Source organism: Cyprinus carpio, chromosome A15 (genome assembly GCF_018340385.1).
Source record: "Cyprinus carpio isolate SPL01 chromosome A15, ASM1834038v1, whole genome shotgun sequence".
In the NCBI taxonomy this organism is placed as follows: domain Eukaryota; kingdom Metazoa; phylum Chordata; class Actinopteri; order Cypriniformes; family Cyprinidae; genus Cyprinus; species Cyprinus carpio.
The window spans coordinates 12,456,603-12,474,444 of record NC_056586.1 but is presented as its reverse complement, the minus strand read 5'-3'; the positions used below and the strand labels follow the sequence as shown (position 1 = coordinate 12,474,444).

General features: G+C 37.3%; 2 protein-coding genes across 3 annotated transcripts; both read right to left on the bottom strand.

Annotated features, from left to right (window-relative positions):
• Nucleotides 1-3,658: 3,658 nt before the first annotated feature.
• LOC109065254 (protein yippee-like 2) lies at nucleotides 3,659-11,647 on the bottom strand. Of its 2 annotated transcripts, none has more exons than XM_019082253.2 (5): nucleotides 11,492-11,647; nucleotides 6,676-6,905; nucleotides 6,366-6,409; nucleotides 5,773-5,881; nucleotides 3,659-3,995 (listed from the first exon to the last, which is right to left on the bottom strand). In XM_019082253.2, exons 2-5 carry the CDS (start codon nucleotides 6,790-6,792, stop codon nucleotides 3,906-3,908), a joined length of 360 nt encoding a protein of 119 aa, XP_018937798.1. In that variant the 5' UTR covers nucleotides 6,793-6,905; nucleotides 11,492-11,647; the 3' UTR covers nucleotides 3,659-3,905. The 2 variants fall into 2 exon arrangements, with proteins under 2 accessions (XP_018937798.1, XP_042626991.1); XM_042771057.1 differs by lacking the exon at nucleotides 11,492-11,647 and adding an exon at nucleotides 11,199-11,394.
• Nucleotides 11,648-12,336: 689 nt separating this feature from the next.
• Nucleotides 12,337-17,842, bottom strand: LOC109065252 (lysophospholipase D GDPD1-like). Its single transcript, XM_019082248.2, has 10 exons — nucleotides 17,408-17,842; nucleotides 16,925-16,967; nucleotides 16,544-16,679; nucleotides 16,350-16,395; nucleotides 15,865-15,986; nucleotides 15,657-15,746; nucleotides 15,426-15,559; nucleotides 14,761-14,820; nucleotides 14,178-14,229; nucleotides 12,337-13,998 (listed from the first exon to the last, which is right to left on the bottom strand). Exons 1-10 carry the CDS (start codon nucleotides 17,541-17,543, stop codon nucleotides 13,870-13,872), a joined length of 948 nt encoding a protein of 315 aa, XP_018937793.1. The 5' UTR covers nucleotides 17,544-17,842; the 3' UTR covers nucleotides 12,337-13,869.

The following is a 17,842-nucleotide window of genomic DNA, read 5'->3' as shown; positions in this document are numbered from 1 at the left end:
TTTAGCAGGATGTCAAAGCTGCTCTTCTCCATACAATGACAAAAACAAAAGAGAAAAAAAAACATTTAAATTGACCATATGACTAATATGGAATCTTCTTAAAGTGGCATTTCACCCAAAAATTAAAATTCTGTCATCATTTACTCACCTTCATGTCATTTCAAACCTGTACAACTTTCTTCTGTGGAACATAAAAGAGAATATTTGGAGAAATGTCTGTTTTTTATTGTGAATAGGATTTTATTTAATTTTTTTGGTGTACTGTCCATTTTAGCCATGCTCCACTTTCAGTATATGGAAAAGAGCGGCTTGGATTGGTTTAATATCTCCTTTTGTGTTCCTCAAAAGAAAAGTATCACATTTAGATTAAGCAAATGATGACAGAATTTTAATTTTTGAGCGAATTCTTTAAAAACAGCATGTATATTAGTGAGAAGCGTCTACAAAAATAAAAACATCAGGCAAATCAATATTTTTAGTTTTATTGACATTTTATATCAATGTTGATTGGAGTTCCAATAACATTATCCTCTCCTCATCCATTTATAAAATACACTACAGTTGAAACTTCTAACTGGAATACAAAAGTAGTAAAGTTTGGTGTCCAGACATACACTGCATTCCAAATTATTATACAAGTGACATTTCCATAGGATTTTGGTACAATAAAGAGTCAGATTTTTGTTTGTGTGGTTTTTCACATCTTTTTAGATAACTGGTATCAATCTCAGACAGGTTTGGTCAATAGTTTGCCAGGTGTTTCTAGGTAAATGGAAACCCTACTTAAAGAGCTTGTTCCACATTATTAAGCAAGTCACAGTTCTCATGAAATATGGTGATGAAGAAAGATCTCTCTGAAGATGAAAAGTATGAAACAATGCAATGTCTTGCAAAAGGCATCAAAACAAACAATATTTCGCAAAGAGCAAATAGAGATTATTGATCTGTCTAAAGATTTGTGAGTGACTTAGAGCACAGAAGATCTTGGTCAGATAAAGATTTATTAAGGAAAGTTTCTGTCGAACAAATGAACTATTGTAACGCCAGCTGTAAAAAAAAAAAAACATTGCTGAGCAGCAGACAGGTGTTCAATAATTTCTATTAGCTTTTCGCGAAAATTTGTTTGTTTGATGCCTTTTGCAAGACATTGCATTGTTTCATACTTTTCATCTTCAGAGAGATCTTTCTTCCTCACCATATTTCATAAAAACTGTGACTTGCTTAATAATGTGGAACAAGCTCTTTAAGTAGGGTTTCCATTTACCTAAGAAGACCTGGCAAACTATTGACCAAACCTGTCTGAAATTGATACCAGTTATCTAAAAAGATGTGAAAAACCACACAAACAAAAATCTGACTCTTAATTGTACCGAAATCCTATGGATATGTCACTTGCATAATAATTTGGAATGCGGTGTAAAGTGTGATAATGCTCAGATAACCCTGACACAGATAAAAATCAGTTATGGTGAATAAATATGTTTATGCACATATATATTTCCACATGTCATTTAAATTATGTGTCAGTAAAACATGTCAAGAAGCTTGTTTTTCCACTACACACAATCCCACGTGCTACCATTCTCTGCACCAAAGCAAAAACTAAAAAAAGCCAGTTTTGTTAAATCAACTAATTTGCAGTTGGGTCTTTGGTGATTTTTAGAGATTTAGAGGAGCTATGATGAATTATGTTTTTAATTTAAAGAACCTAATTGATAGGCAGTGTACAGTCTCATCTTTTGTCCTCATTACCCCAAGAAGTCCACTAACAAGCAAGAACAGTCAGTACAAAAGAACACAGTGAGACTGAGAACAGCACAAACTGTTGGAACATGGAATACAGACACAAAGATGTTCAGATACAACACCTTGTAAACTGCTATACACAAAGGTTTACATTCATTTAATTAATGTTTCATCCAAAATCAGTAAGATGGTAGTTTTATGCAGAAAGCATGACGGTAAACTTGACCTATCTTAGATGGTTTAAAGTGCCCCTATTGTGTCATTTCCAATATTGCGTTTCATGCAGTGTGTAATGTTGCTTTATGTGAATGTAAACGATCTGCAAAGTCATGAAGCTGAAAATGCACGATAAAGTTATTGCCTCCCAAAATAAAGAATCGACTCTGTACAGCCTATACGAGTCGTTAGTAATTCGAATCCCACTTCTGTGACGGTTACACATCATGGGGTAACACATTTGCATAATGCGCGCCTATGTTCTACGTTGGCTGGCCGCGAACAACTTGACCCCGCCCACAAACACGTCATTCTACTGACGACTGCTTCTCTAATCTCGGGGAGTTCAACGCTGGATTCACAAAACGCTTGCTGTTGAAAGATGGATCAGTATCCTGTTTATTTGAACCAGCTGCTCCACTGAATCACAACCTGTAAGTACGATAAATAATAGATTTATATTTTAGTTCATATTTTTTATAGAACGTTCAAAATACAGAACTATTGAAATAGGCGTATTGTTTCTGACACTGCTGTACAGTATGCCGTAGACCAATCACAACAGACTAGGCCATCTGACCAATCAGAGCAGAGCAGGTTCACAGAAAGGAGGGGTGTAGAGAGACTGAATCTTTGAACTGCTTTGAACGAATCGTTTGAGAATCGCAGGAATATTAGGTGATATTAAATGCATATTTTGAGAAAACTAAAGCGTTTTTTGACCTTGCATGCATGTAATCCAATTGTAGGAGACTCCCAAAATAATATTAGGAACCGTAAAAATGCCATAATAGGGGCACTTTAAAGGAATAATTCTCATTTTTGGATGAACTACTCAAATAATGAGTAATAATAATCCACTTCTCAATGAAAATTTGCTGAAAATTTACTCACCGTCTGGCCACCCAAAATGTAAATGAGTTTGTTTTTTTCATCAGAACAGATTTGGAGAAATTTATCATCACATCACTTGCTCACCAAGTGATCCTCTGCAGTGAATGGGTGCCGTCAGAATGAGAGTCCAAACAGTTGATAAAAACATCACAATAATCCACACGACTCCAGTCCATCAGTTAACATCTTGTGAAGTGAAAAGCTGTGTTTGTGAGAAACAAATCCATCAAAGCATTCTAACTTTAAACAGTTGCTCCAATGAACCCCCCCCCCCCCTTAAAAAAAAATAAAAAAATAAATTGTGGACTATTGTGATGTTTCTATCAGCTGTTTGGACTCATTCTGACGGCACCCATTCACTTCAGAGAATCGGAAAAACATATACACATTTTATATTCTATGACTCAGAATATATTCAAAACAAGAGACAATCTCATCCCCATTTTGAAAGAAATTAATCTTGATTTTTGAATCTTGAACTATTCCTTTAAGCCCTGTTTGTTGGTCCGTCAGAGCTCCATTCAGAGATTTCTCCATGCCAGTCCTCCTCACTGGCGCAAATCTGAATTCGGAAAGGTCACCCTGGTAGTTTCTCACTGACACAAAGTGGAGAAAGCCCCATCAGCTCAGAAAACTCGTGACTCAGATCCTGCCAAGCACAACACGCCCTCTGAGCCCTGCCTTATGTCATATACAAGTATGAATAGAGCCGCTTGTAGTATAAACTATCGGGCTGAGATGAGCGTGACATGCGATATGCTGTTGTTTTAACATACGTATGTCTGTACACCTTGTGTATGCATTCATGTATCTCAGTGTGCTCCCATGTGCCGGAGCGGACACACACACACACACACATGCGCGCACTCTTCTCCAGACACACAAAGCCCCCCGGGGCGGCCCACTCTCCTGGTTTCGGTCCGGCGAAGGGCGTGTGTGTCAGGAAGAGATGGAGGGTAGAAGAGGGTTTAAGAGGGCAATGGCAAACCAAAGTCAGTCATTCACCCACACATTCACCATCCACCCGTTGCTCTCTCCAGGACGCTCGCTCAGTCCCAGCCGTTGTCCTTGATCATGTGGGCGAGCTCGATAATGAACTTGCCTTCCTTGTACTTCTGACTGCTCTCAAAGGCATGTTCCTGGGGGCAGGAGGAAAGCGAGAAACGATATTGACTGAAGGACAAACTTGGATGTGAAACTTGTCATCATTTATAGGTCAGTAATAGACTGTCCATGATAAGAAAAAATATAAAAAAATAATTAAATTTAATTCTGTGTAGTTTAGATTTTTTTTTCAATGCCATTTTCATTCCACCATACATTTGAGTGTATACATGTTTATCATTATTTTCAAAAAAAGTTTTTCAAACATCATGAATTATTAAATTAAAATATTATTATGTTTTATGGAGAGTTGCAGCACATGACATTTTTATAACCTGAACTTGCCTTGCTTTATCATAAAAAGGTTGTAAAAAATTATAAATACAATAAAAAATTATGTCAACTATGTCTGTAGGTGTTATATACAGTATGTTATTTGGTAACACTTTACAATAAGGTTCCATTTGTTAATTATATTTAATGCATTAAATAAAATTAACAATAAGCAATATATTTGTTGCAATATTTATTAATCTTTGTTAATGTTAGTTAATACTGATCATTGTTAGTTCATGTTAGCTCAGGTCCATGAAATTACATTAATAGATATGATTTTTGATTTTAATTATGCATGAAATCAGTATGAACTACAATTAATAAATGCTTTAGAAGTTTATTTATGTTAACTAATGTAGTTAACTAATGTTAAAAAATTGAACCTCGTTGTAAAGAGTTGCCTTTTATTTTTCCTGCATGTTGGTTGGACCACAATTTTAATAAAAAATATAAGAATAATAACATATAATGAGGATTTTTTTTTCTTTATTATTGTATCAGGACAGTTTTATCTCTGACATCTATGACGTTATTCCCCATCACCAAAATATATATAAAAAAACATGCTTATCATAGAAGCGGTGTATTCAAGTCACGTATTTATAAATTGCATTTCAATGTATTTCTGAATAAATTAATAGGTAGGACAAAGAAGTTTCATTAATGCATTTAAGATCCTGTTTGTCTTTTGTTTTTATGGCTGATGGATGCAGGCAGCAGGGAGCACTCATCAGATTTCTGGAGAAGGGCACTGGGTCAAACTTCCCTGCTACTCTGAAACGTCTGCATTCATACTGACACAAATATCTGATGTGCTTATAAATAACCAGGCCACTATGGGAACGTATAATTGTTTGTGTGCTTATTGGTGTCCGCATCGGTCAAGACTCCATGTCAAGGGCAACCGGAAATCCACTAGTATCGAAAAAACAACTGCCATGCGGCACAGCTGCTGATTAATAATGGAAGCCATGGAAGGAATGTGTCCTGCTTAGACAAGCCTTTATGAGCAAGCTTTAACTCACAAAGCCATGCATACGAACATGGTGCTATTATCTCAAAGTGTCAGTTTCTTCAGGTAAACTGGGCTTCAAGTAGGTCATTTGCTAAGCACAGGTCTTGTGAGAGTGAAAGGATAGTTCACCCAAAAATGAAAATTCTGTCTTCATTTACTCATTCTGATCTATGTATGACTTTCTTTCTTCAGTGGGGTCCAATGACTTTATGATATCTCCACCGAAGTCAATTTATTTTCATTTTTGGGTGAACTAATGTCCAATAATGTAAGCTACAGCATCTTACCAAAACAGTCATAATTTAGTTGTATATTACCATCTTCCACCACCTCTCTGATCCAACCCTGTTTTTGCTACTGTACCTTTAAGCCTACTCTACGTAAATGACCTGTGTTATGATGTGACGTCACTTTTATCTAAATGTACTTGAACTTTCCATGTGTTGTGAGTGTTTTCTTACATATTTCCACCCCAGTGTGGTTTTGCAGTTTTCGCAGTAGATGTCAGCCACTGCATGAAGGCCCGTGAGCAGAACCCTCTCCTCCGCAGGGCCACATCCCACGTTCACCCTGACGAAACCAGTGAGACACAGTCACGCACAGGAAGCTACAATTAGGTATTAGGTTGTGGAAGAAGAGTAGACATGAACAGAGTTTATACACTAAGATTCAAAAGCTTGGGGTCAGGAGGAAATTAATACTTTTATTCCATTAAATTGATTAAGACTTACATTGCCACAAAATATTAGAATGATTTCTGAAGGTTCATGTGACACTGAAGACTAGAGTAATGATGCAGCTTTGCCATCAAATGAATAAATTACATTTTGAAATACATTCAAATAGGAAACACCTATTTAAAAATATTTCACAATGTTACAATTTTCTCTGTATTTTTAATCAGATAAATGCAGCTTTAGTGAGCAGAAGAGACTTCTTTCAAAAACACGACCCCAAAATTCTGAATAGTAGTGTATATAACACACCACTTCCATATCAAACTCCTTCTAATACCAGAAATGTACAATCAAATACCTGTATAAAAACAACTTACACAGAGTTGAACAGATATGCTCTGCCCTGACTTCCTTGAAAGGACTAAAAGAAAAAAAAGAAAAGAAAAAAAAAACGCATTCCTTAGAGAATTGCATTTAATATCACATTCAAATGTTAATCTGAAACTACAGTATCTGTATTGTACAGTACTACCGAGCAGCTTTTCATCCGAGCAGAACTGATGTGACATTAAACAGCACGTGTTGATTTTCTAATCTGAGAGCTTTATATGCTTAACAAGCATGTTTGTTCGTGTCCTGTTCCTGCACATGTTGTTAGGTCGTTAATTCTAGGCTCATTATAATTACCTTGGAGATGAGCTCGTCATGGTTGGCGAGGTGTGCTCTGCAGTGGATGCAGCTGTAGGTACGGTGGCAGCTGGGCAGGTACGCCTGGAAAGTTTTGGAGCGCGTCATGGTGACCATGGGCCGGGTCGGCGGGCGGTGCAAGAAGGGGCTGCCAGCCCAGGTCGGCTCACAAGGGAAGCACCGCAACACACAGGTGAGGGCCGTGGTGGGGCGGGGTGGGAGGTATACACCTGCACACACACACACACACACGGGATGTCCTGGTGTGAGTATCACAGCTGTGAACCCTAGGCCCTGCTTGTTAAGAGCAAACTGGAAACATTCAATTTCTTAAAAATTTCTCTAAACTTTGATTTATAACTTGTCCCGCACAATTTACACTATTTCAACACTGCCTCAAACTCATTAAAATAATTTCTGTTAAATGCTGAAATAAAATAAAATTTTAATATTAGAAGAGAAACGTAAAAGTTGCATCGGCAACTAACTGAAATTAAGTTGAAGTGCTAAAATTTCATTAAAGATTAGAAACAAGAAAAATTAAAGATTAATAATAAAATCTAAAGCTAATAAAAACTGCAACAGCACATAACAAAAACACTAAAAGTTATGCTAAAATTAAAAATATAAAATAAAAGCTAATTATTCAAAACATTAATGAATACTAGTATATAAATAATACTGCTTAATCGTGGCTTGTTGAAGAAAGGTGTGCTATTACTTTTTTAATAAAAGAGATATAGATGTAGAATGATGTTTAATATAGATATCTAGATATTTCGGTGTAGGCTCTTTAAGCTTGGGCCAATGCCCTGACAACCACCCACAACACCCTAACATCATGGTGGCCGTTTCTGCATGATCAAACCCTCTTTCTATTTTGTTCAGTAGTTGTGCAGATATTGCACACTTCACCTTTAAGAATGTCCAGCGGTTAGCAAGTTTGTTTGCATGCACCAGCCTGATTCTTTATTCAGTCAGAAGGCTTTGTTGAGGCAGGGATGAGCCTGTCTTAAGAGTCCAGAGCAAAAAGCAGCTCTTATGTTCTGTCCATTGTTTCCCCTCCAAAGCGTGGGGTTGGAGAATAAAGAGTCTACTGACAGATCGAAGTACTTTCCCACACAAACACACAACCGTCAGCTGGAGCAAATGCACACTCGTACTGCGACACGTCTTTAAATAAACCCTGGTGCATTCTGGTGACCCGGTCTCGCCCCAGTTCCACACCCTGACCTGTGTGGGTATTTTAGGACTCTGCGAGTTTGCTCAGGACACGATGCTGAAAGACCCTGTGGTGTTTTCTTACAGTTTACTGCAAACCAAACGATGCATTTTGTGACAATGGTATGATAACTACATAATAGATGAGATAATGGATTTCTCTTTCTCTCACAGAAGCTTTGGGAGAGACTAAGTGGCTTTTATTTGTTCAAAGTTAATACTGGTTCCGTCTCAATAATATATTTAAACTGAAATATAAGCTATTTTGTATGAAAACATCAATAAAGTACAGCAAAAGTGATTCAGGTAGTGGCTGCCCACTATTCCGTGTGTGTGTGCGACCACATATTCCAAGTACGAGACACCATTGTGTGTGTGTAACTGTTTCCACATATCACTGCTGTGTGTGTGCAGCTGGATGGGATAAATACCGACCACAGATTCCAAGTACGAGACACCATCCTTGGCTACGTCACATCACTTTCACTTATTTAATTCATGCAGCTGCAAACTGAATCCAGGTTTTGTATTGCCATAACAGGCAGATCGATAAAAGCGAAGGGAGAAAGTCACGACAAAAACACATCTGATGAGCTCTGATCCGTGAACGCTGATGAAGCTTCAGGCATAACCAGTTCAAATACTGATCACTGAAGCAACACATAAACTGTGGTACAGATCACAAAGCTGGACGCAAGCTAGATGGAAAGCAACACATCTTATAAGATGCTTTAGAGTAATTTTATCAAGGGTATAGGTATAGTTCACACCAAAATGGAAATGCTGTCATCATTTATTCCTCCTCGGGTTGTTCGAAACCTGTATGACTTTATTTATATTCTGTGGAGCATTAAAGAAGATATTTTGAAGTTAAATCACTTCCACAGAACAAAGAACGTCAGAGAGGTTTAGAACTACTATTTAAACTAATATGACGGCAAAAGATTCAATAGGATTTTCTAAGCCGTTCTGAGTGTTTTTTTTAGGTCTGCAATGCTCAACATAGTACAAACACTGCTAAGAACATAAATAAATACATTTGGTTCAAAACTTACTTCACTACCATTTTAAAAAAAAACACATTCTATATAGTATCCAGATAAACATTATCCCCCATGTCATCACTTGTCACATGACCTACCAGCTACTATTCACAACTCCTCTGCTGTGGCCTCATGGGATAGTAAAGTGTCCATCGAATGCATACCACTTTTCGCCTACTTTTTTTCAAAAACTTTGAATGAATTTGGACAAACTCATTTCACTCTCTTTGCATACTATATTGTATGGAAGTAGGCATATTTAGATGCAGCAACAAAAAAAAAAAAAAAAGAAGACAAAAAGCACCATTAAACTAGTCCCAATAACGTGTGCGCTATATTCCAAGACTTCTGAAGCCATACTCTTTGTTTTATGGAAAGAGTTGCATGAGGATGTTTACTTCTGCATTCCATGGAAAAATACCATTTACAGTATGTCTCTTTTGGGGTGAACAGTACCTTTAATTTAGTTAATTTGCCCCTTACTGTCTCCTGCTAAGTGCTCTGATGCATTTGTTGTGACAGAGGGGCTGTAGCACTCCTCACTTCAAGGCCTGTGCAACATAAGGACCTTCCTTATGTAACCGAAACAGCACTGATGGGGATAACAGCAGCTATAGAAGAGGGGAAAATGTGTGTCCTTGTGCGGCATCCCATCCTTAACTGGCTGTCCAGCCTTTAAGTGTCTTTTTTGTGATGCATTAACTGTAAATACTTTGAGTCAGGATTTCTAATCTGCATCTCTGAGATGATTTTTACAACCTCCTCCCCACAAACATGCTTTTATAATTTTGGAAAATGGTGTAATACAATGTTACGTCATAGCAAAATGATTAAACAGCCCTTATATTTTCCTTATAGTGGGTCATGAAAAATAAAATGCTCTGCTTTTTATGATCATTAATTTCTTAGGGCTTGTATTTGCATTCATAAATGCAAGTTTATTGTCACAGTATAGTACAGTATCTTGCAGGAAACACTATTAAAAAACGTAATATCTGCAGACCGGATTGAATTTGACAGCGTTTCAGAAATTACTTGTCAGCATTAAAGCTCTCCGAATTCGATGATGTAAGAGTGAGAGAGATTGTTGAATATAAAACAGTAATCAATTCTTCTTATTGTTTTATGTAATAACTCACTGATTGAGTGCTGTGCTGTAATAAACCTCATGTACTGACAGCAGACAGTGTGTGGGACTGGATTTCAGCCACACTGCACTACTGCCACTGTTTCCTCAGGGCAGCCCAAGCATGCTTTCAAATTTGACCCCTGAGAACAGAACCATAAACAGCATTTAAAATGAAACTTTTGAGCCCATTACAACATACTACAGCAAATCAACACACACACACACACAAATTACTGAACCTACTGTTCAATGCTGCAGTATAACTGTCATCAAGTATTCAAACCCATCAATGGTGCCTAGTTAGGGATCTTACTAGGGATTTAAAACACAGCCAATATAATATAAGTCCTTTATACTGTAGCTAAAAAGTCCATAAAAAGTGCAAACTATATGTGTGGTCATGAAGTGTAATGTTTTAGTGCTGCAGTTCAGTTATACTAAATATTATATTAAATGTCCTTAACTTTTTCTGAATATTAAATAGCATTCAATCAAAAAATTCTAAATATCAAATATGTTTTTGGTTATGCTGTTCTATCAAATAATCAAATCTGTTTATGATGAATAATCTACTGCAATTTTATTTAAAAATGTTCTACATAAATATCTAAAATGTGTGCATAAAAATTGTATTCAGTTGTATTAAATAATATTAGATAACATTCAATCAAAAAATTCTAAAGATCAAATATTTTGGTGATGCTATTCTGTCAAATCATCAATTCTGTTTATACTGAATATTCTACTGAAATTTTATTTAAAAAATGTTCTACATAAATATATAAAAGTTGTGCATAAAATAGTACTCAGTTCTATTAAATTATACATCTTATTTATGCAGATTAGCATTTTATTACATATTCTGATATTCTTAAATGCATATTCTAAATATTAAATACTCCACTAAATATTCTAAGTAGGCTACTAAATGTTACTGTTTATTAATAATAATAAATTCATAATGACATATTCTATAAAATATTCTATATATATAAATTAGGTCTCTAATCAAATCAAATACTGACACGTTTATCTCGCGGAGAACTCAGACATGACGCAGACTGGATAAAGTGCACACTAATGCTGCTGTAAATGCAGAAATGACTTCATTTATGACTGATAAGACTTACATGTCATGTAAACAGATCGATTAAGGAGATCACTGTCAGAAATGATCCATGTGCCACTGCCGTTGCTGCAGTGGTGCTGATGCTGCTGGTGGAAGTGACAGATAAACAAGCACCAGCAGTACCACTGCGGACCTGCAGCACATCACACCATCCAGCATCTCCAGCTCGAATATAATGCAACGCTGTCCGCGTGACCTGACGCTCTCACGCAGCTCACTGTCAATAGCAGTTCACATCATTTACACAAAGCAAACTTTCATATTTGACCACTCGTTAAAATATCTAGCGTTTACCTTTGAAAAGGAGAAATCGAGGTTGTGAGATAGTGGCACGTGCTCCTCTCCCGTGAAAGTCAAGCAGGATTCACGACAAACTTTGCGCGTGCATTCCGATCCCGATTCTCTCGCGGTCAGTGTGGACGTGGTGCATGTAAACCAAGTTTTGTCTGGGCACGAGCTCACTGTACATCACCTACAACGCGAATGACAGCTGTTTCCACCAATCACTGAGGGGCAAACGCATGGCAAACGCATAGCAACACTACGTTGATCGGTCAGAATGTGAAAAAAACAACCAATCATAATTTAGGCTGGTATTTAACCTGCAGAGCTGACTGAGTTTAGGCAGAACTCAGTATTTATTTTACTTTAGGGTTGAAGCACAAGTTACTTCATTGTGTTCATTCTCTGATGAAAATGTTTTAAGGGCCTAACAAATACAACTATGTAAGTATTCTTCATTTTAAGCTTTTTAAACAACATCTTGAAGAACTTCAACACTTAATTCATTAGGAAATAGCAAGAATGCGCATATAATCGATGGCAAGGAATTAAATGTAAGATTTAAGACGATTTCATGTTCCATATATTATATATAGTATTATGTCGCAGTATATGTGTAAAATGATATACGTTCACAAACAGTGCTTATATTTCATGTTTGATTAGTTAGAGCAAGTTTTAGTTATCATATAGCGCCCCCTTTTGGCCAAAATGCGTTTTTTTTCCCAGTTTGGCCACTTTCATGTACCGGGGTTGATTTTTAAAGTAACAAATTTGTATCCACTGTTAAACTTTTAAACCATGGCAATTTGGAAAGTGTGCTTGAAGAGATATTGTAAAAGTCCACAGGCCCAAAAGAGTTTTATGGGGGGTTTTAATTGCTTTGATAGCCCATAAAAACACAAAGGTAAAACATAGTCTGTTTAAATTCATTTATAAAATAGATTTAATGGCAGCATATTCACAAATATAAACAGAACTGTGCTGCTGATACCAAATATCCTCTATAATAACTAATCTTTGAATTACAGTACTATCTTTTACATTTAAAACTGTGCAATAAATTTATACACAACCACTGAAAACGGCTTTGAGAAAATATGAACCAGAAAATTAAACACAGCACAAAGAGTTACTGTATCCATATACACTTCACAAAAGAGGGGAAACATCTGAACTCCACAAATGCTTGATTATCCAAAGTCTTAAGTTCACCTCCATTCAGGAGTGAGTTACTGTCATGCCAAATTTTGAATGCATTCTGTTTTTCATAGGAATTCCTTAAAAGAGTGAGAAAATGTTTCTGTTTATCTTTCCCTTTCAATACAGCAAAACTGTAAAACCACCAACATATTTAAGTTAAACGCTTTTCCTGTTATTGCAAATGTACATTCAAATGTTACATGACCACTACATACTACACTTGTTTGTGACCCAGTTACACTCCAACACAACTTCATTCTTCAGTGTATAATATACACAACCAGTCAAAGCTTGGACACACTTGACTGACGTTGTTTTTCATGATCACAAAACCTTCTGACCTAAAGACTTTTGCTTGAATACTTGACAAATAAAAATTTCCCTATGCATAATTTTGTTCACTAATTTTACCTATATGTATTTGGATGAGTTGGAGTGGATATAAAGGAAAAGCAGAAATAGGTTTTGAAGCAGCTCAAATATGAGTTTTCACTTGTATAAGATGTTTTTTAATGGTACATAACCACCATACTTCCAATGGTGTTTTATTTTGTAGTCTTGATTACTGTTATATCATAAAGTTATGTTGACTTAGTAATAATGAAGATTGAGTTAGTGTGTCAGAATTCAGACTGGTCATATATTAAACTACACTTAACAGTTCAAGCAATAGTGAGGCATCTTTTAAGCCACAACTTATCACAAAATTGACAATATCTTATTGACAAAATAAACTGATTTACAAAAACAAAATATACACATTACAATAAACATAAAATCTCTAATACCTTCTAATTATTGGTCTCTCAACAATTCCACAGTACACCCCCCACCCCCCTCCGTAATAAAACAATCATCTGCGAGTCAATGATACAATGAAAGTGCCTGCAGAGCAAAAGTCACAGAAATGTCATGACTATCATGACATCACCCCTACATGACTGATATTTCATCATAACCTCAGCTTTTTATGGATCATGTGTATTGCTATGAACTTGAAGCTACAGAAGGATTGCAAGATATCCTGTATGCTCTAAAATGGCTCTGACGCTGATTGCAGATGAATGCAAAACTGATAGCTGCCACACCTACACTCATAGACACACACATCAAAGAATGCTGGGTAATTAAATGGCCCATTTAGAGGCCAAATATCAGTGGAATAGCTAATTGATCATTTACAAATCTTATTTAGTGTAGTTGTTTTTGTCCATGAACTCCTTTAGCTTGGTGGGAAAGTCTGTCATGATCCCTGTAGCCCCAAGGTCAAAGGCCCGTTTGAAGTCCTCCTCGTCGTTCAACACCCAGACATACACCTGCGGTTGGAAGGGAAAAAACAAAGTCCAGTGGAAAAGTCCCATGATGACATTCCAATCAAGAGCGAAATTCCATTCAAAGCTCCTGCCATCTGCTCATGCACATCATAACACTCAAAGCAACGCTTACCCATCAAGTGCATGTGGTGTATGACCTAAATCTCATTTGGAGTACTCACTTGTATTCCTCTGCTTGTCAGATGATCGAATAATGCTTTTCTCATGAGGAGCCTGAAAATACATCCATATTATCATTCCTGCATATTTACGACTCTAGTATGTATTAGAATAACATGGGCTAAGATTAAGCCTTTTAATGCTTGTAATTACTTCCATCAATAAGGCCAGAATGTGCAAAAACGCTAAAGCAGGCAGTTAACTACTGTACTTTCCCATAAGAAACACTTAAAGCGTGTTAAAGGGATACTCCACCCCAAAATGAAAATTTTGTCATTAATCACTTATCCCCATGTTGTTATGAGCATACGGTGATAATGAGAGAAACAGAGGAGACCGTTGACAAAGGAATTATTGAATAAAGTCGTTATTTTTGTTTTCTTCGCTTACAAAACAGTCAAAGGTCTCCCGGTTTTCATCCAAAATATCTTAAATTGTGTTCTGAAGACGAACGGAGCTTTTACGGGTTTGAAACGACATGGGGGTAAGTGATTAATGACAAAATTTTCATTTTGGGGTGGAGTATCCCTTTAAGAAAATATTTAGTTAAAAGGTTTATTGAGGCCAGATTGCACATAAACTTACGTGTCTGCTAGCCATGTTATGAAACGCTGACTCCGTTTGTGACGCTCATGATATTTAAGTCTGCAGGAGACAAAATATTCATCACTTTTCAGATTTCCAACTAAATCTTTAGAGAAAATGTCTAGTTCTGTGAGCATACAAAGTTCATCTGCTGAGCCTGAATCTACGAAGGACCAAATCTAAAAAATTTTTAAATACTGGAAGAAGAAATATAGGAGCATGTATGTGTGACTAAAATGCATATGTGACCCAAAACCAGTCTTAAGTCTCTGGGGTATATTTGTAGCAACAGCCAAAAATACATTGTATGGGTCAAAATGATAGATTTTTCTTTTATGCCAAAAATCATTAGGACATTAAGTAAAGATCATGTTCCATGAAGATATTTTGTAAATTTTCTTCTGTAAATATATTAAAACTTAATTTTTGATTAGTAATATGCATTGCTAAGAACTTCATTTGGACAACTTTAAAGGCCATTTTCAACACCCTCAGATTCCAGATTTTCAAATAATTGTATCTCGGCCAAATATTGTCCGACCCAAACAAACCGTACATCAATGGAAAGCGTATTTATTCAGCTTTCAGTTGATGTATAAATCTAAATTTTGAAAAATTGACCCTTATGACTGGTTTTGTGGTCCAGCGTCACATATGTTCCTCACTTGGAAATGATTGAAGGCATGGGAATCTCCAGGAACTGCTCCTTCAGCGGGACGAAGGGCAGGAGTCCTGTGTAGAAAAGACCCAGCAACAGCAGCACTCTGGGCAAACTGAACAAGACTGGGATTTGTGGATTCTACAAAACAAATAGAAAAACTTCAGACATTGACATTTTGCAGACTTCGGACAATTAATAGTTCAATTATGTTGTTTACTAATAACCAGTGTATCACCTCTTTATAACATTTCTTAACGATTTCGTTGCTGGAGTTTCCCCAGACGGTCAGATGCTCCCTGTTGTACTGGACAACCAGCTCGGACACCTGACAGAAAAAAGGAGTGCTGACATGCACAGACAGAGGATTCGAGGAAATGAAATGTGTGCAGGAAGGATTGGAAAAAATCACATCACATAGCAGGACAGCAGGACACCTCACAAACCTTCTTGATGAGAATGTCATTGTTGACCTTGATGTCGATGTTTACAGGGGTGTTTGGGAAGGATTCAAACACGTCTCTTAGCAGAGGCATGCGTTTGTCATCTCCTCCTTCACAGAAGCACTCTGAAACACATCAGCAATAACTGAATAGTTCGACATACATGTCTTAGTTACCATTAAATGTATACAACTCATATTTGAAACGTATACAGTGGCTGAAAAAACGTGCATCTGTTTTGATTTTCAATTGAGTGAAAAGATGAACTGAAATTTGAGTGAAAAGATGAACTGAAAAGTTGAAAAAAATTAATTTCACTATAGAAGTGCATGCTATAATGGGCCATGCACTTCTCTACAAAGGAGTTCACGTGATCAGTGTTGTACTTCACTGTAGCATATTAGCAGCAACGCTACAGGCTCACTGGGAATCTGCTTGATTATACCTTAAATCAGATTTGTTGAACATCACCTGGACTGTACACTCACCCCGTTTGAACGTCACCCCAAGCTTACAAAGGTAAGGTGGAAGATCCTAAGAAGACAAACACACAAACACTTATACAGCGTATACTTACATACGTACTGTACATAAGAGTTTTAGCCCTACTGCGAATTAGTCAAGGCTTCAAACATTTGGCGTGCGATTGTGAATGCAGGATGTCTGAAGTTTCTCCACTCACAGCGTAAGCCACATCAGAAATGTAGGCGTTGATTCCAGTCGACCGCTTCAGGTTGGAATCGTGCAGCACCACCACCTGCTCATCCCTGGTCAGATGACAGTCCAGCTCCAACATGTCAGTGCCCAGCTGAACAGCGCTGAGGAAGAAGAGAATATACAACAGATGAGTTAAGAAAGCATCTGTCCATAAACCATGATCATGATCATCGTAAAATGTGCAACTGATAATGCCACCTGGATGAATGATTGAGAGACACACTTCAGATGCTTCTGAATTAGTCAAGATCAAGTATACAAAGTTAACTAAGCATGTTAGGTTTTAGCACATTCACACTCATCCATGCAAATCCAAGCAATAAACCTCGGCCCATTAGAAACTCACTGCCTGAAGGCTGCCATTGTGTTCTCCAAGTTCTCACCAGCTCCTGGAGATGAAGGAAAACAACAAAGGACAAAATGCATTTTAAAGCAATGCTTGGTATCTACTTTTGGCAGTCCACTAATTACTTCAGGTGGTGTTTATGTTAAGACTGTATGTAGCTTCTAAGGTATTCTAGGGTTCACAGTCCACAGTGTGTAGTCAATAAAGCCAATGATGAACCAACACTGGCTCAACATGATTATGAAATATGACCTAAAGAAAAAAAAAACAGGCTTTTCATTATATAAAAGACAAATATGTTCTAAGTGGATGACTTCAGGCTACAGTCAGCAATCTTATGAATGTAACCCTGTAAGAGGCTTTCATTGCCTGCGTCTCAAAACCTAGTGAGCTTTCTACCTAGTCAGCATTTTGTACATCTCAACTCACTAGGGTTTCTCAGTGAGAGAAGCCTCGGGCTGCTGTAGACTTGATGTCACTCACCGCCGCGGTGTGAGATGTGTTTGCTCCGGAAGGCTTCTTTCTTTCGCCGGTGCAGCAGCGACGGATACTTCAGCAGTAATGCCGAGGACAGCACATATCCGGTAACCGTGGATATAACGTAAACCGCGGCGCTCATTTTTACTTTTATAAGACGGACAAGCAAGTGAGTCCTGTAAAACCACTTATATAACTACAACTCATTGAAAAGTGATGTGAAACGCGACAGAAGTCCACACACCGGCCGGTATCTTCGAGCACCGCTGGCCAGCCGCCGCTTCGCACCGTAACAGCGATCAGAAGACAGCCGAGTCAAGCTTTGAGGCAAAGAACATGAAGTGTCAGTCAGATTAGATCCTCCTTCATTTGAACCGTCATGCATTTATCTGTAAACCCACCCATGGGCTTGCAGTCCAATGCAACTCTACACGACACCCC

Excerpts from the sequence above, each read along its gene's own strand:
- LOC109065254 (XM_042771057.1), bottom strand. Across the intron at positions 5,882-6,365 it reads GCATATCTGTTCAACTCTGT|GGTGAACGTGGGATGTGGCC; the intron begins GTAAGTTGTTTT and ends TGGTTTCGTCAG. Across the intron at positions 3,996-5,772 it reads CCACACTGGGGTGGAAATAT|GAACATGCCTTTGAGAGCAG; the intron begins GTAAGAAAACAC and ends TCCTGCCCCCAG.
- LOC109065252 (XM_019082248.2), bottom strand. The coding sequence starts at position 17,543 with ATGAGCGCCGCGGTTTACGTTATATCCACGGTTACCGGATATGTGCTG. Across the intron at positions 16,680-16,924 it reads ACAATGGCAGCCTTCAGGCA|CGCTGTTCAGCTGGGCACTG; the intron begins GTGAGTTTCTAA and ends CTTCTTCCTCAG. Across the intron at positions 15,987-16,349 it reads TGGGGTGACGTTCAAACGGG|AGTGCTTCTGTGAAGGAGGA; the intron begins GTGAGTGTACAG and ends GATGTGTTTCAG.